Source organism: Poecile atricapillus, chromosome 4 (assembly GCF_030490865.1).
Source record: "Poecile atricapillus isolate bPoeAtr1 chromosome 4, bPoeAtr1.hap1, whole genome shotgun sequence".
In the NCBI taxonomy this organism is placed as follows: domain Eukaryota; kingdom Metazoa; phylum Chordata; class Aves; order Passeriformes; family Paridae; genus Poecile; species Poecile atricapillus.
Window position 1 is genome coordinate 33,379,294 of NC_081252.1, and position 23,147 is coordinate 33,402,440.

Genomic DNA, 23,147 nt, shown 5'->3' on the forward strand with positions numbered 1-23,147 from the left:
CCACTTCATCAAATATTAAAGCCTTCAGGTCTTCTCCCATTTATTTATGTTGAATTTACACTGATGTGAGGATCTAGTGGCTGAATTCATGGGGAATAGGAACTGAGTGATGTAAAGGGGCAAAGAGAAGAAGAAAATGCTGAATATGTTCGAGGAGCTCTACTTGCACGTGATTTTGATAAGAAGTTAAAGTTCAGAGCCCATGTATCTTACTGGATAGATGTTATGTCTATCTACATAACCTTTTGTTCCATAGAACTTATAATCACACTGTAAGCTGTGAACTTTACAACCAGATATGTTGTAAATTTTTTTCTGAAGTCTACTTGAGTAGTTTTATTTAAAATGTCATCCACCATTAAAAACAAGCATATGATATCTGATATTTGTTGCTCCACTGTTGAACTAGCCATTGGTGTGAGGTTTTAAGAATACCTTAATTTAAGGTATTAAAGGCAAGTGAAATTGTACCTGTCAAACCTCCTTTTGCTACTAAACAGAAGTTTATGCTTGGTGATGCATTACTAATGCAGTAGTATAACTAAGAAATTAATACAGTGTTGTTTCTTTAGTTGCTCCTTAGCTAAGTAAGTTCCTACAAATTAAGTTTTGGCTGGGTTGGTTTGTGCTGTTGGAGAAACAGTACAGTTCTGGTCTTTCCCCTCTTTATTTTAGATTATTATGAATAGCATGATTGGGAAGTACCATTTTGGAAATAGTCTTGTAATTCAGCCAACATTTCTTCATGGATGTGCATTCTGAATGACTTCTTTGCTGTGTCTACTGTCTCAATAGGATTGCTATGTCAAAAATTCGTACTGCTTCATCAGATGAACTGTATAATAGAGTTGTGTAAATAAGGCTAACCTGACTAAAATACGTTTAGTTTAGCATAGTCATTTGAAGTCATTAAAGTGGGTTTTAACAAATGGTTAAAGTGGCTTAAATGTTCAATGACATATAAATATGAACTGTCTAGACCTAATTAAGCTAGTGCACTTATTCTGTTTAACTACATTTCATGCTTTTGCTTATTGCTAAATGTTTGAGAATGAGATAGGTAATGCAACCTTTTAAATTGGGAATCTTCTGAGTTGTGGCTTTTTATACCTCTAGCTCTGGGTCTCAATGAACTTACAAAGTTAAAATACTTCTGCTAGGTAGTAATTGTATAAATATGGTTTCAGCCTCATACAAATGAAAATTATTAATGAAGCATTTTTCTATTTGTTTTTTGGTGATGGTGACCCCTTAACAGATTTGTGGGCTTGCCATGTATCAGTAATTTTTGATCAGTTCTAAAGACTTGAATTTAGGTTTTACAAAGAAGGAGGGGGGGGGGGGAATCTTAAATTTAGCTAGAAGAGCAATACATTATCAAAATATAATAATCATATTGTAGTAGGGGAATCTGTCCTCACTTCCTATGTTGTAAGAGCCAAACTTACATTTAGTGGGAACAAAAACAAAAGCTATTTATATTGCTTTCTTACCACTCAAACATTAAGTACACTCATACCTTCCCTTAAGTGTGACATTTTGTGGAGTGTTTCTAAATTATCCCTCATTGTAAGTTATTGAAGGGATAAACTGTTTTGTCAGTATGATTACAGATCTTTTGCTAGCTTTTTTGTTTATCTACACTAGTGTAAAGAAAAAAAAAGCAAGAACAATTAGTTGCAAGAATGACATTAAAACTTTTAGTTTACATGTAGCAGTGTGTCTCCTCTGCACAGTAACTTGCATGTTTGTAAACAATGAAAAGGTATTGTTTTGATAATCACTGACTTTTTGTCAGTTCTGGAATCAACATATGGTAAAGTTTTCTTTTAAATTCATATGCAAGAATATCATTCTTCATAAAGATATATTTGAACTAGGGTTTAAAAAGGGTTTTGAATTGAACTTTGCCTTTCTTTAAATTGAACTTTGCCTTTTTGACAGTGGGGAAAAAAAGTAGATCTCTTTGAACAAATATGTGTTTGTATACATATACATATGTATATATGTTTATGTAAAAAACTCTGAGAGATATATATATAGATATACATATGTATATATGCACAATTGTAGATATTTAAAATTTTCATATTCCAAATACCAAGTTTTTGTTTAAGAGATGGATGAATCATAGTGTTTTGGTTTATTTAATTCTATAGTTTTTTCAGCTTGTGTTTAACTTCTGACTTAGCAAAGCAGATGTTCTGCATTTTAACCTTAAAATACAAATCGTTGCTTAGATTCCTATTGTGAACGTGCTTAAGCAGGTTAGTGACTACATTTGTTTGGCTACAGGCTTAGATATGTCTGAAAACTACACAACATGCCAGGGTGCCTTCAGGAAAAAAATAATCCATGCCATGTCCTTTTTGTGAAATCAGTGCATCTTCTCTGCAATCTGGTTATCCTTTTTCAAGTCTCTTTGCTCTTTCAGCTTCTAGTATCTTGCTACATTTTGAGTTAAACTACTCTATTAGCTAAACTAAGTTGAAGCAAAGGCTTTCCAGCATACCACCAACTGCAAGTACTTAAATGAAAGCACCAATGTTAAATCACTTGTGAAGACTGAAAACAGTATGTATCCAAAATTCTGATATGCTTGATTTGGGAGATCAGGTTCTGCATGTGACTACTGTGTGCTTTTCCATGCTGTTTATTTTTTTTTTTTTAATATTTCTTTTATATTTTTTTTTTTTTTTTGCATAATGCTTCAGGTACACAAATATGGCATGATCTGTTATCAAATAGCCTGTTCACATAAGTGAAAGTTTGGGCTGTAGGAAATGGTTACTCTTTGCAGTAACATGCTGGGTTTTTTATGTCAGCAAGATTTTTGGAATTCACATGGAAAAATTAATTTGCTGGAATTCATATGTTTGTAGTTCTGACTTTTTTCTTCTTCCCAGGGGTTTGTCCTAAAGTGAAGACATCTAAATAAATCTGGGGGGACAATCTGAGCCTCTAGGCAGTGTTAGCATCGTTCTTATGCTCTGCCTTGCTTCTGGTTTGTGGATTGAGTGACTATACGTATAGGTCAAACATGGATTAGATTTTAAAGGTTGTGTTTTCTTTGTAATTAGAAGCATTGCATGGATCATAAACAGTTACTAAATGTGTCTAGACACTGGCATCTTAAAGCTATGTGTAGCTTTTCTCTAGTGATCCTCTGTAGCTCTTCCACTTTTCTACGTCTGTATGGAAGCAGAGGGGGGATGCAAAATAGTACCTGACTCCAGACACTGACAGTTCTTTGATTTTGTGATGCTTTTATTTTTTGCAACTGCATTTTACTTGCTTTCATAGTATTTTTTCACTTCTATGAATTAATGGTTTTAAATTACTTTAAAACCCAAACTTTTTAAAAGTAATATGTCTACTTCCCTAACACCAGAGGCTTAAACTTCAATTAGATCACCAGCAGTATAGTCCAGGAAACCTGTGGGGAGCTTTTTGTAGAGGTAGGTAAGACAGCAAAAATGGGCAGTAGGATTGTATGTGAGCTGTGGTGTGTGGAGTCTTTCTTAGGCCTGTGCGGGGTTTCAGTGAAGACTTTGGTTACTTGAGAGCTGATTGAAATAGTTGATCTAGCACTCAAAAGTTAGACAAGGTGATCTCAGGCAATTTTAAATGAAGGAGTTTCAAAAGCAAACAAAAGTATGTGGCAGCTTTGTGGTCCAAGCACTTATGATGCAGAATAGGTGCTCAGAAGGAAGCTGTTTAATGTTTGATCCATGTCAAACATTAAAAAGATTTCATGTGCTATTTGTAAGAAATAAGGATGCTATGAATTTTAAGGCTATTCCTTGCTTAGTGTTTTTTTTGTAATCTTCAACATTATGACAGTGTTTTGGTTTGTAAGGTGTTTTTGATAATCTTATATCCAGTTTTTAACTGGAAACTTTATTAAACTGACATGGTTGCTTGAACCAGCTTCAGACCACATAACACGATACTTCTGGCCACATTTTTCTTAACTGCTTCTCTAAGACCTGGCATTCTACTTGGTCATCAATATAACAGAAAAATCTAGAATAAATACTCAGGCTATACTTACAGTGTTTCTCATTCATTTATGTTTTATTTGTGCATACCAGTAGAAAGCTATGACACCAGCAAGGACTCTCCAGACTAAAGGCAAAATTGCTTGTCTGAGAGCTGCTGAAACTGCATTACAATACTTTAGAGTCACTTAAATTGCTTTTTTTGCTTTAACTTTCCATTTTTATTGATATATTTTCCAGGACTTGAAATGTTCATTACCAGTCGGACTTGGACTTTCTGAAACCAAAATAACATCTCATGGCTTTGATGGTGCCAAAGAGGGAGTCGTTGAGGCAGGACAGTTTCCAAGTAAAGGTAAGTGGGGTTTATTTGTATTTCTCAGTTTAAAATCTTTAGGCATATTCTTACATGGTCAGAAGTACAATGTTCTGTAGTTGCTTTGAGCAGTTTGGATAAATGTACACATTTAAGATTTGCATTAGTGACAACCAGTTTATCTTCACTTATAGCTGGTTTGTTAAAATAGAGAATATAGGCTACACTTGTAATATCTGCCAAGGGACTAGGAAACAATAGGAACAAGGAGGGACAAGGAGGAAACTACTTAGTGTTAAGTTGGTCTGCACTTACAGGAATGGAAGGCCTTGAGCACCTTGAACTGGTGTCAAGCTGAAGAATTTTCCTATTACATTGTGTTGAAATTTTCTTCAGATTTTGCAAGTTGTTTCGATTTGAAATGTAACTGGAGAATTATTTATTTGTTGTACACACTTCACTTATTGAGAGTAGATAAAAAAGTGGGGTTCTTCTTGTCGTATTAATGTATGCCTTAGAGAATCTAAGTGGTATTAAACAATGAGAAATGCAAAGTGATAGACAAGCCAATTATGTCACTATTTCCTATCTAAAAGCAGTAGAATACCATGATATTGTATGGGCGAATGGTATTTAATTAATTACGTACCTTTGACAGTTTCTGAATTTGAAAGATTTTAGATTATCTCAGATGTGCAGCTGTGAAAATAAGTGTCTTTGTAGTCATAAATTTAATTTACATGTTGCTTAATTTCCTGTTTTGTAAAATTCTTTGTTTATGAAAACAGTTGATTTACATGTTGTACTTTACATATATTACAAAGTGAATGCTGTGTTTCTTTATGCCTTTGAAAATAGCAAAATATCTAGCTAAAAACTGGAGCAGATGGCAAACTGCTCACCATTCCTGCCTTTTTGTATTCTATTACCAGGATAACAGTTGCAACTGTTAAGAGTATTAGCCTGTAAGGGAAAAGTGTCTGAAGATGTTTCAAGCTGCACTAATGTGTTTGAAATGCAAATGTTCTGTGGAAATTTCTGTACACAAATTATGAGCTTTGAACATTTTGAGTATCAAAGATTTTCTCCAAGGATATTTTCTTTGGATTTTTCCTGATGTTCTGACAAAATCAGGGAGAGAGAAGTGGTAAAAGCTAGAGCTTCCTATTGAAACCATGGACAAAAGTTGAGTGATTGCCCTATTTCTAAAAATTCTGTCTTCTGTTTGAGTGGCCTTATAAGGGCTTCATTTTTGAATGCAAAGTAGACAGTATTGGAGGGGAAGGGCTTTTAGGATTTGGGGGATGTTGAATGATGAAACATGCATAAGGCTGTGTTAATACTCTGTCAAATGATAAGGATTTTTTTAACTGCTTGTCTTGGCTCGCTTGCTGAAATGATTCAGGCAGGATCTTGCAGTCAAACTTTTATGCCTGGATGAATTCAGTTGCAGCTCTTATGCAATGCGTATCTACAGAAAGACACAGCAAGTGAGCTGTCTTTGTCTCATCTTTTCTGTGCAGTTGGATCCAAATCATTGGATTTATTTATCTCATGTTAGTAGTGCTCTGTGGAATGTTTTAAAGCTGATTGTTGATCCAATTACTTTGAGTGATGTTTTTGGTGTTACTGATAACTAAATTTTGTTGAAACTGCAAAGTTCAGGTTTGATTTTCTTTCCCCATAGCACACTGTTAGCCCTGAGGTATATTGGAATTTCTCAGCAAAAGCAGTTAAAGTCCCCCCCCTCCCAGTACGGTGGTCGTTCATCATTACAGAGGAAGCTAACTTAATTGTTTTTTAAATCCTGAAAATTCCATAAGGAAGCCACTTCAGATTTATCTGTTATGAAAGATATAAAGCGAAGGCAAAGCTCTGAAAAGCTTAAGGAGCATAATCCTGAAACAGCTCAGAGAACACACACAGTGCAGGTCATTTAAAGTTGGTTGCTTTTGTTTTGGTTTGGCGTTTTTTGTTTTGGTTTTGTTTTTTTTGTTTGTTTTTTTAAGAGAAAAAGCAAGTGCTGTAAAATTTTTCTTTTGGGAATGAGTGTACACCCTTTCACAGCTAATGACTTGTACGATCTTCAGGATAACTTATTGCTGCATGTTTACACAGACTTAAGAGCTGATATCAATAAAGTGTATCTGAAATTGGCAGAGATTTCAGGGCTTGCTTCACCCCTCAGTGCTTTAAGTACCATTCAGTGAGAGTGCAGAGTTCTACCTAGACCTGAAAAAGAGTGTTTCAGCTGTGGATCATTATTTAATAATCTTCCATGGAATTTTCTATTTATGGTCTGTACTTCACCTTCCAGTTGCATTTTGATTCTTCTTACAGAAAAAAAAAATTGTCATCGTGACCTAGAGAAAAAGATTAAATCAAGGAAATTTGGAGTAGTTCACATGGAGAGATGTACCTCTTGAAAAGCATTTCCATCAGAAATTCCAACAACTTTTCTGTGAACGCTTCTATAGTTGCTGAAGCAAATGTTTCTTTGTTTTGAAGACATTTCTCTGTAAGAGTGCACATTCACTTCTAAGGGAAGATGATGGATTTTCATGGTTAAATGTCCCTTTTTCAGGTTCCTCAGCATCACCCAAATCATCTGTTATATCTCCTAGCAGTGCAGCAGCTAGCAGACTGGCTGGACAAGGTTGTGATTTAATTATTCCCACAGGTATCAAAGCACTGACTGGATAACTCCCTTGTCTCTGCTGACACCGTACTAACCCTTCCATGTTTCTAATTATTTGATGTACTATTAATTGGAAATAAAATTTCTGCGGGATTTTGGTGGCTCTCACTTCTGACTTCAATAGTTTACAAATTAACCTCTGCTTTCCTCTCTAAGCTGCTTTCACTCCGTAAAATGAAAATTACAGCTAATATTAATAATAACAAACAGTAGATTAAATAGGAGTGACCAAAATATTTTATTTAGGTTAAAACTGAATTTATCCCCCAAATGATCACATATTCCAATAGACTATAGGGGCAGCCATTAGGAATTCACAACACCTGAACTCAGCTTTGCCGCTTGACTCATTTTGTGCCTGTGGGCAAATTACTTAACATCCTAGTCTGCTTCCTCCTGCATAAAAGGAGAAAACTTTACTCAGTTACCTCATAAGGGTGTTGAGAGGGTTAATCACTTAATGTTTGCGTAGCATATTGAAGATGTAAAAAGCACAGTAGAACTTGATGCTAAAGGAGTATCTTTGAGGCATCTGTATAGACTTTTTTCCAAACTCTTGCTTGCATAAATAACTTGGAAAGACTAAGGTGACCGTAAGTAGCAGTAGGGATCAAAGTCAGGAGTAGTTAAAATTAATATGGACATGAATAAGTAAAATGTTGCTTTAAAAGTGATGATGCGTAGCAGTTTTGAATATTTAGGAGGACACTAGGAATTTTGCAAAATTGAAACATGGAATCCACATGATATTCATACTAGCTTGAAAATGATGAGTAATGGCAGTTTGTGTGTGGTGATTTGCCCTAGGTATTTTAATTTGTTGCTTTAAATCTCTTCTTTGCTGGTTTTATACTTATGGTTTGTAGAATTAATTGTTCCTAATACAGTGAGCTAATAAAACTGAAATAAATAAATTAAATATTGGCTGAACACATCTTCTGGAAAGAATGATTTTCATAGGATAAGATTAAAAAACTCTGTACTTCATGACAACAGTATGCCAGTAATGGTTGTTCAGTGGTCTTCAGGTTGTAAACAGGCTTTTAGATTGACTAAATGCAGAAGTATGTTCAACTGTTGGAGTTTTTAAACATAGATTAAGTAATAAACATGTCTCAAAAGCTGTTTTAAGCTTTCAGTATGCTTAATTCAGACTATTACTTCATTAAATAGTGAGATATATATACATTTTGTATCAGTTTTAAAGTAAGTCTTTCTTTCTGGAACTGATTTTAAAAAATCTGCTTATTCATCTTAAGTTTTTACTATCACCTTGCTCTGCTTTTGGATGTGCAATTCCACAAATCTTCCATACCTGCTACTAATCTCTTAAAACAAGCTAACAAACAAAAAGCCCAGACCCAAGGCCTTGAAGATTTGCTTTGTGTCTGACACAGGGGGCAGAGCTCAGCAGAAGAGTGGACCTGTTGTGTTAGCAGATGAAGTAAAAAATCCAGCAATGGAGAAACTGGAATTGGTGAGGAAGTGGAGCCTAAACACTTACAAGGTATGCAGGCATATGTGTGTGTGTGTGCGTGTATGTATTCTATAAGTGAGTTTGCTACTAGACAGGAATAGAGCTGTATGAAAGTAAGCTGTTGTTGCAGTGAGCACGAGCAAAAATGTATAGGAAAGGCTTAGTTTTCTTCCGAGCATTCCTTGTTAAATCCCTGGTATAATATGGGAAATCTTTAATACGTATTACTGATTTAGCAAGGTAAAGAATGTTCCATTTCTAATGTTTCCTTCGTCATTCCGAATGTAGGGATTTCAACACTAAAGCTCGGAATTAAATCTTTTTGCTCTTTTTGAGTTGACTGCTGATACAATAAGATTTTAGTTTATGTGAACAAATCAGGGACATCTGTAAGTTCAAAACTAGTTAATTGCTATTCTGATGGCTTTGTTTTGTCTTGGCTGATTGTTTTTTTCTTAGTGTTGTAATGGTTACTTCAATTTGTGTGTATTTTATATGCTTCTGCTTCCTGATCAGTTGAGATTTGATGAAATTAAAAGAATAACATAAGAATAATGGAAAGGTGTTTAAAGCACACCAGTTTGCTAGAAGTGATTCTCATTAAAAAGCTGTAAGGTAAGGAACAATTGTCAGGGAATGCATTCCTGTCAAAAATTTTAAACAAAGACCAGTTTTGAAAAATAGCTTCTTGTTGTGTCTACAGCTTAAATGACAGAGTTGTGGACAGGTGCATCAGTGAGGTCTGCATCAAACCATGAAGAAATTAACAATCTGTGGAAAGTCCGAATCCCTCCTGTGTTCTTTAAGTTCAAATAAGAACATCCTCCTCAGTGAGGATGAGAAGCAGGGATGATGACATTCTACACCTAGTAGATGCTTATGCTCTCTTTCTATTAGAATCAGAAGTTTCTTTTTTATTTTTTATTTTTATTTTTTATGTCTAATTAAATAGCTTTTAGATTTGCTGCTTTTCTTGTCATCTAAATATTGTAGCAACTGCAGAAGTTGCAGTCCAGTGGTATGCTGGGGTGCCTTAGAAGCACATTGCCAGCAGGTTGAAAGAGATGATCCTGCCCCTCTACTCAGCCTTGGTGAGGCACATCTGAAGTGCTGTGTTCAGTCCTGGGCTCCTCAGGACATGAGAGACAAAAAGCTCCTGGAGCAGGTCCAGTGGAGAGCAGCAAAGATGGTGGAGGGACTGGAGCAGCTTTCGTGTGAGGAAGGCTTGAGGGAGCTGGGCCTGTTCAGCATTGAGAAGGGAGGACTGAGAGGATACCTCATGAATGCCTATAAAGTATCTGAGGGGAGGGTGCCAAGAGGATGGATCCAGGTTCTTCCCAGTGGTGCCAAGCAACAAGATGCAGTGGGCAGAACCTGATGCACAGGAAGTTCTACCTGAACAAGAGGAAGAACTTTACTGTGCAGGTGACCGCGCTCTGTAACAGGGTGCCCAGAGAGCTTGTGGAGTCTCCTTCATTGGAGATAACTCAAGAGCCCTCCGGACACAATCCTGTGCTATGTGCTCTAGCATGGACTTATTTAAGCAGAGATGTTGAACCAGAGGACCCGCTGTGGTCCTTTCCAGCCTGACCCATTCTGTGATTCTGTCTGTCAGCTACTTCGGAGTATGCTGTGGTCCAATCAGAATGCATGCTATTCACCTGAAGCTGTTCTTTAAAATTCTCTTGTCTCTTTAAAACATTGATTCTTGGGATCAAGTATACCACAACTAAATAGGACAGGATTTGACTTTATTCTATATTTTTGGTACCTTGATTTAGAAAACAAACCCACAAAAACTCAAAATGTCTCAAACTCACTGATAAGAACCAACAGCCAGAGGACTAGTGAAATATGTTGGAAAAAAGGGTCTTGGATCTTTGTTTAGAGCATTATTTCTTTGACTGTACTGTCTGCAAAGTCCAGATTTTTAGATTTTTTTATGACTTAAGCCTCCCCCTTGCTGAAATCCAGAATTATACAGTAATGACACAGAAAACAAAGACTAGCATTTTCAGAAAACATGCCTAAGGAGATGTGTCAGTTTCAATCTTTCTAGAGTTCCATATTGACTTGCTGTACACTCTTTTTTAAAGATATAAGATCATTCAGAGAAATTACAAGTTCATTTTGAGTTGATGGAGTGTTGTGCCTCTGTACTTGGAGATGCCATACATTTATGTTGTAGGCTTCGTACAAAAAGTATATTTAACATGGTTAAAGACAGTATTTAAATTTGTGGAACTATTGGCTTGCTTGATCCCATCAAGAAGATCATGGGAAGAAGTATCCTCCTTATCTCATAGTAGCTAATTTGAAGATGCAGAAGTAAAGGGCAGGAGTAAATGTCAGCACTTGAATCCCACTGAATTGAAAATTTCTGGTATCAATGTACCGGACATTAATATACAAGGGGCGGTAGTGGTGAAATTTGCTGTTAGGAAGTTCTCTAGGAATCTGACATGAATAGTTCTTTTACCATGGTGTCCGTATCAGGGTTGAGAAATCAAAATTTTTGGGTATGTTCAGAAGTCATTCCCATCTGTAAATGCCTTTGCAACTACCATCGCCCTTGACATTTTCCAGTTGCATGCTCCCTAGTAAACATGAGTTAGTGTGAAGAGAAATAGCCCTTCTTTCCATAGTCTAGTGACAAGATCTTTTTCTGTTCTTTCTTCTGTCTATGCCTTCCCCTTTGGATGAAAAAGAGATTTTCAGTCTAGGAAAAGCATTTAGGCTCAAGAAAGTCAAGACTCTTCTTGACTTTCAGCAATTCTAACAAGCTTATATTTTTGTTTTTCATACAACTTCTTAAACTTTGAGGGGAAAAAAAAAGACAAACCTGTTTTACAAACCTCTCTAATACTAGGCTACTAGTAGATTATTTATTTCTGAGACATGTCCAGCAATGCCTCTGTTCATATTTGGCACATACAATGTAAGGTAACCTTTTTTTCTCTGAGTTGTTTTTCTTAAGCTTTGCATTGTATGATTTCTTTTTGAGTTGCATGGTCTTTTTCATAGCTTCCTTTAGATAGTTTCCTTTATAGATACTCTTAGAACAAAGCACAATGGAATTAATACATGGAATTTTCTTTGCTAGTGAGAATATAGAGCAACGTGTATGCTTGTACTAGTCCACTTAGAACTGGAGTAAATCAAAATAGATTTGTCCATTTTCTTTATCTTTTGCTACATATGAGTTAACAAAGTATGCTGTGTAACCAATTACTGGTTTTTCCTCACTTGTCACTGCTGGGGTTTTTTAGGTGTTTTGCTGTGACTTATGAAGCAAATACCCCTTGGCTGAAAATAATTCCTTCACTTGTAATTTATCCTTGCTTTCAAAAAATTTGCTTTCCATTTCTTTTCAATCTTTTTCAGATTTTTCTCTTGGATTTCCATGGGGGTTTTTTCTGTGTGTGCATCAGCTCTTTTGGAAAATAGCCAGAATTTGACCATCAAGTCCATACTTCCTAATGAAAGGCTTATTTATGCTCTTAGCACACTCAGAGCTAAGCTGCATTTTTCAATTTCTCTTGGAGTCTTTGGTAGTAAAGTTGTATTCTATGTCATGCTTTGTTATGCTCTCCCGAGTTTCTGATGCTTGACAGACAAGCGTCACCTAGATTAGCTGTGCTTTTTCTTGTGAATTACTTGAATCTAACAAAGTAGCCCAAATAGTCTGTATCTTCTATAAACCTAATGGGTCATGACAAACTTGATCTCCTTGATCATTCTTGAGTCTCTCCTGCGTTCATCTATGACATTAATAAAGGACGTGGAAGTTCTAGCTGGTTGAATGTGCTTTGGACACAAGTAAAGATGGTATTAAACTAAAGTCCTTGAATTGGGAAACCCTGGGAAATCCAGTGCTGTAGTGTATGTTATAAGATAAACTTGGGCATTGTTTCACAAAAAAAAAGAAAAAGAAAAAAACTTGGGCATTGTTTCACAAAAAAAAAAAAATTAAAATGGCAGCTTTGTGCTTAAGTTAGGTCCTTTCAGAATAGTTGTGGCCTTGGCTACTAACTTAATTTCCTTATAACTTTTGTTTCTAGCAGTAATTTTTCATACGTCTAAGTTGGTTATCTGCTCACACTTTGGGACCACAGATTAGCTTCAAGTAACTTACTACAGCAGTAAATAATACTGCTCTCCATAGAGAAACTGTATAGCTTTGCTGCACATCTGCTTGGCAAATGGCTTCTCCTATGTCTCAGTCAAGGGAATCCCCACTGTGCATTTTGTGAGGCTCACTGCCAAGCTGGGCTCGAATCTCTGGCAGAGAAGGTGTCACAGATCAGTGGAATGTGGTAGCAGCCTGCTCTGTCACAGCCATAGGCTGGGTGAGAGTGTCTACAGCCACGTAAGAGCACATTGCCTGCTCAGTGTGTTAATGAACTGCAAACCTACTAAGAATTTGACTTATGACAGGAAAGAAATAGTCTTTCTGAGTCAATCATCTCCATTTTAAAGATTGTGTAAATAATAAATGCATTATATTTCTTTTGCATATTTCTCAGTAGGAGTTCCCAGTTTCCTAGTCAGCTTTAAAAATCTTGCTGAAAACCATCACCTTCTTACTTTCCCCCTAAAAAAACCTCAAAAAGAACATTTTTGGAAAATGTAACATGTATGCTCTGGAATTGGATGATTGGTAGACAAAGCCCAAAAGATTACTAACTAGACGTTTTTATGCAGAATAGTAATGCTCCTATTAACTGACTTAAATGCAGTGTGCTAAAATGCTTCTTTTAACTTAATGAGATTCACCAAACCTATAAAGAGATAAGTGTTCTTTTACTTGAGAAACAATTAGTTATGCTCTTGATTTGCTAACTTGAATATTCATCTTAGTAGGAGTTGAGACTTGTCCAACTGTTCTTGCTGAGTCCTGATAAACTTCTGAAGACTGTGTTGTTTTTTCAGTTTGTTGTGCAAACTTATATTGGGAGGGGTGGTTGTGAAAGAATTGTGTGTAATTATATGTCCCTTGAAGCTGAAAATGGGTGTATGCTGTGTTGTCTTGAATATACTTGAATCTTTATAATTTAATATTTTTTCTGCAGTGCACACGTCAGATCATCTCTGAAAAACTGGGTCGTGGCTCAAGAACAGTAGACCTGGAACTAGAAGCTCAGATAGATATATTGAGAGATAACAAAAAAAAATATGAAAATATCTTGAGACTGGCACAGACACTGTCCACGCAGCTCTTCCAGATGGTACATACCCAAAGGCAACTTGGAGATGCATTTGCTGACCTGAGTTTGAAATCATTGGAACTTCATGTAAGACTTTTATAATGTTAAAAAAATACACTGGCAGAGATGAAGATAAGCTTAATTGACTCGTGCAGGGTATCTGCTAGTTAGCAGCCACCTTTATAAACATTGTAGTTAACAATACATTACATGCTCTTCGTGTTGACACCTTATGTGATGAATTTAAAACTATAGGAAATTACTGAAATTACTGTAGGTCTTTATTGTTTCTTAAGTGTTAGTCTCTAGTTGATGAAGAACTGACAATTCCGCTCTGTAGAGAAGAGGCATTTTAATATTAATTTTACACCTAATGAAATGTCGTCAAAGTGTTCCAGAGTGTTACGTCACTTCAATTGCAAGATGTCTTTGGGGAATGTGCCTGGGAATAAGTAGATTAGGGCACATTACTTCATTTGTGCGCATTGAATGTGAGTAAATTATTTTTCTGTAGCCTATTTAAGCATTGAGATTTGATCTCAAAGTCCTTTTTTAATCAGAATTTTCCTACTAATAAGACTAATCTGTATTCTTACCTTGTCTGGAGTTGCTGAGCAAGAGAGGCAATCTTGAGATATCTGGGTTGTTATGATTCAATGGTTTAGAAGTTTATGTAACACTGGCACTTTCTGTTGCCAGTAGTAAAGCTGTTTGCTATAAAGAGAGACAAGGTGGATGTTGCTTACAGAGTATAGTAGCGGGCTTGCTTCTACATTGCTTGTTCTGCATTTGCAAAGTTACAAAATTGGATCCTTCAGAAAACCAATATTAAATGGTTTAATAATGCCCTAAAACATAGCTGCTGAAACAGCTCAAATTATCCTTGTGATTTTAAAAACATCTGTCTTTTCATAATTGTCTTTTCCCATTGAGTTTTAAGGGAGTAGGTGGAGTTCATGCTTACACAGATGAACCTTCAATGATAGCTAGCTGAAAAAATGTGAAACTCCTACACTAATGTGGAGGAATTTTTAATATTAGTCTGACAGATGAAAGTCTGTGAATGTAGAGCACTTCTAGCAGCTAAGAAATTAAATTATCTGCTAAAAGAAGCTTTTAATAATCAGTTTATTCTTGACACAAATACAGGCATGTGGTTTGTGGCACAACTTAGTGATTGTTATGAAGTATGTGCTGAAGCTGGGTGTTTCTTCCAAAACTAGGATGGAATCTGGCATCATGCTCATTTAATGAATCTTGGGGTTTTTCCCATTATTAGCTTGTAACTTCTAATGGGAATACTGATCTTCCATGTTCTTTCAATGTCTTCTATTGGTCTTGGAATTTGTTTCCGTCATTCATCTCTTGTGTAGATTCTTGAATGGGGTTGTTGATGAAAATCAAATAAAAGTTTCTGCTGCTGTAATAAAAGTTATCTAACCTTTGCTTCTTGGAGGCTTGCCTGGTGTTTGTCTCTTTCCTCTTTGTGTTTTCCCTCTGTGTAATCTGTAGCCTGGCCTACTTCTGGATTTTTAGATTTTTGACTCTAAAATTTGTGCAGGACTAAAAATAAAATTTCTGAACAGTTAGTCTTTAATGTTTAATATGATAACAGTGTATAAGCTTAAATAAAATTAAAAAGCCCCCCAGCTCTCAAGGTAATACTTCTTCTTTTATACATAATAACAAAATTTTAATGTGGTATCTGGTGAGGTGTTACTTCATGTGAATGGGTTGCTGTTTCTCTTTTGGATACAAAGATAACTGCTGGTTCCAGGCTCATGTGCCTCTAATTACATAGGCAGATGAATCCAAATTTTAATTGACGAAGCACAGAGTATGAACTGGGTGTAAGCTCCCGCTGAAGAAAGGATTTCCTGTGTGTTTCTTAAGAGGTATCTGCAGAGGTCATGGACAAAACTGAAACATTCGTATGAAACTATGAGCCACTGGAAGGAGATGATTGTTGGTTAGCATATTCCTTAGTACTGCAGACCACTGCAGTCCCGTCCTTCTTACTCCCCCTTTGAACTGGTAGTGTGGCTCATTTGGGTCTGGGATGATCTGAGTGAGAGGACCAGCTGGAAAACTAATTGCAGTCTTGCACATGAAGGAGGAAAAATAGATGGGACCAAGCTGCTGGAAGGGGCAGTCCTACTGCTGTTGTCTCTGCCCGCATGCTGCTATTTCTTCTCTGTGCTAGCACTTGTGTTAGCTGTGTAGCTGCCAATGTTAGTGCAAAGCCAGCTGAAAAATACTTGATTTGTTGTTGGGTTTTTTTTCCCAGAAAAATCTGTAGCAATTTAGCCAACTGCTGTTGCTGCCCAAGCAGCTGTACAAAGCAAAGATGACAGATCTTTAGCAGTGTTTACAGGGCTTAGCTCATGACAACTTGCCCTAAGTTCTTTTTCTTTTTCCTTCTCCTTCAATTGCTCACTTCCACTGCACCTTCTTTTCTAGAGGATTCTTCTCTTACCATTGCCCATTACCCTTACTGTCATGAACTCGTTAACATGAAATATCATTTGGCTCTGGTGTTCATTTTCTAGACACATGAAAGGAAACTGGGAGAATACAGCACTTCTGAGTCAGTTGTTGGCAGCGTGCAAGCCTAAAAAGACCAAAGTTCCAAATATGAACCTAGTGTGTTTTACAGTCATTACAACTAGGGATTGTACTTTTTTGTGAGAACTCCCATCTGTAGAATACAGAGATACCATATGGATGACATAGATATAATAATTGGATTCATTTGGCATCCATGCATTAGGAAAATCTTTGCAATCTTGATCAGCTTACACTGCTGTTAACAGAGAGACATGGACAAACATATATCTAAATGTGACTAGAATGCCTTGGAAATAATTTTGCCCTTGTCCCTTTGAAACTAATGGATGAGCTGCATGAAAAATTTTATTTGCTGTTCATTATCATGCTCTTCTCTTCAATTATTTACAGCCTATTAAACTGCGATAGATGTTGCGGTTTTTTGCAGCGCTCCTTTCCAGAATGTAAGAATAAAACTTAATAGCTAATTAATGCTGTGTGCCCTTGTGAATTTAGTTACATTACTGTATTTAATGTAGCCGTGTCTCTGTTCATATTAAAGCATTACCTAGACAACCATGAGAGATGCTGGATTAATACCCTGCTGAATGACAATGTGAAAATTTCATTACCATTTACTTTTAAGTAGCATTCAAGATATCAGAGTGCAGAAAAATCACATTATAAAATAGGATTTTGCATCATGTGTGGTAACAAAATTGTAAACTATGTTTTACTGATGTTGGAGAGATTGTGTAAGAACTGTGAACTAAATATTGTATTGAAATCATATTTATCTAATCATAATCATACCCAAACAGAAGTGAAAGATCTGCCACATCTGTGTTTGCATATTTTTATATAGTTGTTGATGAATGCTATGATTTTAATTGATCTACAGCTTTGTTTTCTCTGTTCTTTGTTTACAGGAGGAGTTTGGCTACAATGCAGATACACAGAAACTTCTAGCTAAAAATGGAGAAACACTTCTCGGGGCTATTAACTTTTTTATTGCCAGTGTGAATACATTGGTGAATAAAACAATTGAGGATACGTTGCTGACTGTGAAACAGTACGAAAGTGCCAGGTAGCTATCCTGTGTCTAGCTCTTTTCCTTGTGAATTAATCCTCAGGAAGCTGATCCTCTGTATCAGCTCAGGCCTTGTATTTGAGTGACTAACAGATAAAAACCTTGTAACACAGCTCTCATCTAATGAGGGTTTCTGTTTAACTGTAAGTGATTGCACAGATCTTCAAACGTTTTGTATATATTCCCTTGTAGATTGAATTTTACTTGTTAGCTGTAGGAGTAATTATAGCTGGTTTTTCCCACGTGCTAGATTAAGGTGGCTTTCTAAGTAGCGTGACAGTGGAAGATTAATACTTTTATCCAGCTGCATTGCAATAGGTAAAATAATCTCTTTGACTGAAAGACATTTAGTCTTGTGCCTTTGTTGATGAGCAATGCCTGCAATTCACACTTCAGTTTTTATGCAGAAGTTGCAGGCTTGGTCAAAAAGGGGAAGATAAAACAGAAATTTCTTAGTGAGTGAATAATGGCTTTTCTACCATGGAGAAGGTTACTTTTAGATGTGGAGTAGTATTCTAAAGCTGGGTTCCCTTTTCTTGCAAGGGATTTGGAGCTCTTTCTGATGAGTGGTTACGTTCTGACTTGCATTCACTTACCAGAATTAAGTGTGTTACTTTTAATTTGACTAAGGATGTAGTTTATGCATAAATTTTTTTGTGGTATTTGGGATTTTTTAGGTCAGAAATTGCAAACTGCTTGAGTTTTGAATTTCTTTCCCCCTCTTCTTTAATTGTTTTGTTCTAATGGTTATTTTTAAACAAAATAGTCATTATGTTGATATTTGGGTAAACTTTCTAAGGCATGGAAGGCAGAATTAATTCTGCCTTCTAGTTCATACATTTTACAGGTATCACCTTGAAAATTTATGCAAAATATATCTGCTACAATTGTTCTTGTCAGTCATTTTCAATATATGGTTCTTCCCTCCTGAAACACCTTCATTGCTTTCCCTTTCTGTTCACTAAAGAAATCAAATATTTTGCCATTTTAGTAAGTCAAATAAATTATGTCAAGTTCCTTCACTGACATGGCCAGTTCATCATTTTGCACTGTGAAAGTAGGCTGCATTTATTTCTGTGCCTCTCCTTTTCTGTCCCCAGTTGCACTTTAACCTTCATCTGTTCAACTCTTCTATCAGCTCTCTATTAGTTTAACAGTTTGCTTTTTGGAATTAAGCCATAAATTACATATAAATCATCAATCATAGCAGCAATGAAAATCAGGAAGAGCCCTGTGAATATTACTCTTTTTACCTCTGAAAAAGCTGTATCTTTCATTTAAGCAGTTACATCAACTGAAAATTGTGTATCATTACCAGTTTTTAATCCTGATTTGTTTCCAGTTTAAGAAATGTCTGTAAGAAAGCATGTTTAAAAGGCCAGAAATAGTGTGGGTTTTCCCATTGAAATTGGATATGCTAGGTTCCATTATTTGACAGCTACAAAAAAGTAGGTAAGGAGGAGTGATGCTTTGGGCAAGGCTGCACCATCTTTTTGCAGTCTGTTTTCCCATCGAACAGACAAGTTCTCAGAAAAGTATTTGTGGAAGGGCTATGAAACTGTCCAGTTAACACATATGGAGAGGCCTGGAGCATGCTGAAAATGCTTTAGGCCAGAGTTTGGTGTAAGTGACCTGTTGCTTGAAACATCAGATTAAAGGGGGTGTCGTGCTCATGGTGTGCCTCGTACTCTCAACACAAACTCTCCAGTGAACTGATTGAACAGCAGAAGAATGATCTGAAAAATATTTGATACTTTTTCTGGGTTAGTAGGTTGAGATGTCCCGGGAAAAGCTCTGACTACTGAAGCCTGTACAAAACAAGGTTGAGAGCATGTTGGCCGACACAGGAGCAGAAAAGGGAGGGTGCTTGTTGAGGCAGTTTTATACAATGTGCTTCAGTGTGGGTTTGCTTGATAAATAGAAGGAGGGAGAAAAAAACTTGCCCAGGTTTTTTTTCTGTACTTAACTGTTTTGTTCATCTTCTGTTGTATATGTGAAGTCAGTTTTGAGGCACTGCCCTTAGATGGCTCTTTTTTCCATTCTCCTCTTTCTTATCAGGATTGAATACGATGCTTATCGAACAGACCTGGAAGAGCTGAATCTTGGCCCTCGTGATGCAAACACTCTGCCAAAGATTGAACAATCACAGCAACTGTTTCAAGTGCATAAAGAGAAATACGACAAAATGCGTAATGACGTGTCTATCAAATTGAAATTTTTGGAAGAAAATAAGGTAAGCTACAACTCATGTTATGTTTAGGAGATTTGTTCTAGAAGTTACTGCTTTCTAGACATATTTTTACATCTTGAAATATGTATTCATCTAAAAGTAGAATGAGTGAGGAAAATAAGCTGAATTTTCTGAGTTTGTGCTGTATCACTGGCGGACAGGCTTTTGGAACACACAGCTTTAGAAGTCCCTAATCAAACTGCTCCAGCTACAAATGACAAATAATGTGGCAGCAAGTTTCTTCTTGTTACAGGAGGTTTCAAGTTTGCAAAAGTACTACTTTTCCAGTTTACCACATTTAATGGTTAAATGAGTCACTTAGTTACTGATTTAATATTCAGAGTAATACATACATTTGGCAACATTGTCACAGAGGTTATAAACAAAGAAAGCTACAGAACTATGAAGAGGCTTCTTTAAAATTAAGCCTTCTTTAAGAATTTGAACTGAGAAGTACTAGTTTCTGTAATTAATGCCCTTATAGTTTCTTAATTTAAAACAGGACTCTTGAACTGTTGGTTTGAAGGGTGGGGGGTTTTTTATGTGTTTATTTCAACCCTACCATTTCATCCATAACCTCTTAATGATGTGATTCTTACCCTTCTTATTCTACCAGGCAAGAATAAAACTGACATACAAAACTTTTAAACTGTCCTTTCTTTGATAAATAAGTCCTTTCAAATTGTCTCTAATTAGATGTGAAAATTATGGTCTTTCAAGATCTGATTTTTGTTCATACTCATGGTAAATGAGTTGGTTATAATCATGTGTGGCTGTATTTCCCGTGTCTTCAGAGGAAAGAAAACATGATTAAAACTTACATAGGTGATAGTTGTCAGTTTATCCAGGGTTAACATTATCAGTGGATTAACATTCTCAGTATGGGTTGATTAATGTATTTTAAAAATTTAAACACTGGTAACAGCAGCCTGTCAAAGAACACATGACTGGCCCCAGATGACAATAGCAAACCATGCTTCTTGCAGGGAAGGAGGAAACTTTAATGGAAAAATCATGGGGACAAGCTAAACCAATTAAAATGGATTATTATTTTTTATTCTTGAATACATTATCACATATTCAGTTGCATCGGCTTCTTAGAATAAAGATAGAGGTCACAGAAGAAACATGAACCATCAACAGATGATAAGAAAAAGATCAAGAAAATAAGCAAGCTTTTTGGTTTCCAAAACAATATATGCTTAATACATAACTCTTGAGCACTGTTCCTTTGTACACACATCTGCATTAGGACTTCCTGGTCTGGAATCACACAGCCGTCAAAAGTTGGCTTTATGATGGACCAGAACATCAAGTGACTCAAAAACTGGCATTGGCCTGACTTTATTTCTGGTTCTTGCTGGAAAAATTGGACAATAGAAGGATAGAAAAAATTCATATTGAAGTTAATTTTCTTGAAGAAGCTGACATTTAATCTAAATGTTGATACTGATTCTTAAATTAGAAAATGCTGCTGAGAACTGGGTTTTAAAAACTATGCTAGGCTGAAAACAGGTATGCTGAAGGTGTCTTCCTACTCTCCCCACCTTTGTTTTCTTCTCTTTGTAAGTTGTTTCCTACCACTACAAAGTACCTCTCTTAAAATGGTTTAATCCTTCCAGCTCATATCTGTACAAGAATTCTGGTGCTTAAACTCAAATTAGTTTAAAATAGGACTTAACCTGCTTCCTCATGGTTTCCATTATCTATATAACATACTTACCAATTTATGTTTATATGTATAAGAAGGCTTCAGAGCAAAAGCATTTTATTTCCATCTTATGCAAAACATGTCTCCATAATTTTTTCAAACTAAATTAGATAGTTTAGGGAACACTGAAGAAGTTGTCTTCCTTGTGACAGTCTTGAATTAGACCAAGCATCCTGTTAGCAGTCACAGCCTACAAATTGTTTCTGAAAGAGATTGTTTTTTCCTTCCTGCCTTTTAGATTAATACAGTAGGGAATCTACATGCTTAAGCCTTTTTATCAGTGGTTGACATTTCTCAGTTTTGACACTAGAGATGTAAAAATATTTACTAAAGGGTGTGTGTAATTTTGTCCCCAAATGAGCTATAGAAAGGACTTCCTTTACACTTAAATACGGGCTTAAATATAATTATCTGCTGAGAGCTTTTCTGAGGTAAGCTTTATTTTTTTCTGTTTATTGTGTAAGATGACATTTTGTCATCATGGCAATAGTTTGAAGTGAGTGAAAGAAGCAGCTTACCCTGTAGTGTGGGAGTAGCAGGTAGGATGGCTTGTGCTTGCCTTGGAGAAGAAGGACATAAACTGATGGAGAAGCAGTGGAAAAGGAAAATGATGTGTTGCTGTTTTCTTCAGGGTCCCCGCTCAGAGGCACAGAGCAGCAGGGTATGAACCTTGCAGTGCAGTGGCCTTGGACAGAAAAGCTCAGTCTCTGGTTTGCAAATCCTTTGTTTCCTGCGGCTGAGAGTGCTGGCACAGAAGCACTGCCTTTTACACTTCAGCTGCCTTTCTAAAAAAAGAAAAAGCGTAAGAAAGGAGCAGGAGCAGCAACAATTCTGTGCTGTCTGCTCTTGGTGGTGTATTTCTGTAAAGTACTTGTTCCCAGCATAAAGTGAGCTTTCAAGTTTTTATAATGGCTGTAGGTGAACAGAACTTTGTTTTCTGAGCAAATACACTCAGTCTCATCTCCTGATGAGAATCTGTTTTCAAGAGAATAGCTACTGGAAGAAAGGGAGTATTTGATATTCCAGGAGGAGCAGAAAGAGAGACCAGGAGAATCTTTGCAGAGTTCCTGTGTAACATTGGTTGGTAGAACTGAGATGGGTCCCACAGGTTGTGTGATAACATTTCTTAATTAAGTGCAGAGATCAGATACAGAACAGAATAAATCTGAAACGACTTTTTAGTTCAGGTTTTCCCTGTTCTTGCTGTTTATGGCAGCATAAATCCATTGGTTCAGTCGGGAGCAGTTCAGCTATCAGCAGTGTGTTCCTATTAAATGGTGCTGCAAAGAACCTCTGAAGCCAGTTTAACTGGCTGGTGGGCTCCAGTTGGTCTGTGTTGCTACAAATGTCACCAAAGAACCCATAATCTAGATGGCCCTATCTAGGTTTTCCCTATATTGGGAAAAGGCATCACATGATTGCAGTCTCTTTGTGCCTGTTCTCCTCAGTTCATATGTTAATATTTCAATTAAAAGTCTTCAAAGGCTCAGAGAGCTGCATTTACAGTAAAGCTGGAATTGCAACTTTCTGTCTGTAAAACCAAGATACACAAGATTTCGATTGACTTTTATTACAACACTTGATCTTGAGGTTAGAACTCATTTTTCTTAATGCTGATAGAAAGTTTTGTCGTTGCTATCCCCAGCTGACAGTTCTGTCGAAGTTGGTAGCATTTGCTAATGACTGTAAGAATAGTTGCATTCAAAATCTGCATCTTACAAATAGTTAATTTTTTTCAAATAAGGATGATGGCCCATTCTTAGCTCAAAGATTTCTGTCATTTCTGAAAACAGTTTTAGAAGGTTTTGTCCTTTTGAGGAAAAAACCCTGTTACTCTTGGATGCACTTAAGAAATGTCAAATACCGTTCT

The 23,147-nt window shown here is 36.3% G+C and overlaps 1 protein-coding gene across 6 annotated transcripts in view; it reads left to right on the forward strand.

Annotated features, from left to right (window-relative positions):
- ARFIP1 (ADP ribosylation factor interacting protein 1) overlaps nucleotides 1-23,147 on the forward strand; it is a 40,852-nt gene that overhangs the window by 11,962 nt on the left and 5,743 nt on the right. For 3 of the 6 annotated variants that reach the window (XM_058838546.1, XM_058838544.1, XM_058838543.1), the window contains 6 exons: nucleotides 4,242-4,356; nucleotides 6,902-6,997; nucleotides 8,413-8,522; nucleotides 13,565-13,786; nucleotides 17,176-17,333; nucleotides 19,395-19,569. In XM_058838546.1, the coding sequence (XP_058694529.1) occupies nucleotides 4,242-4,356; nucleotides 6,902-6,997; nucleotides 8,413-8,522; nucleotides 13,565-13,786; nucleotides 17,176-17,333; nucleotides 19,395-19,569 (876 nt within the window). The remainder of the gene's footprint in view (nucleotides 1-4,241; nucleotides 4,357-6,901; nucleotides 6,998-8,412; nucleotides 8,523-13,564; nucleotides 13,787-17,175; nucleotides 17,334-19,394; nucleotides 19,570-23,147) is intronic. The other 3 variants (XM_058838549.1, XM_058838548.1, XM_058838545.1) reach the window with 2 other exon arrangements.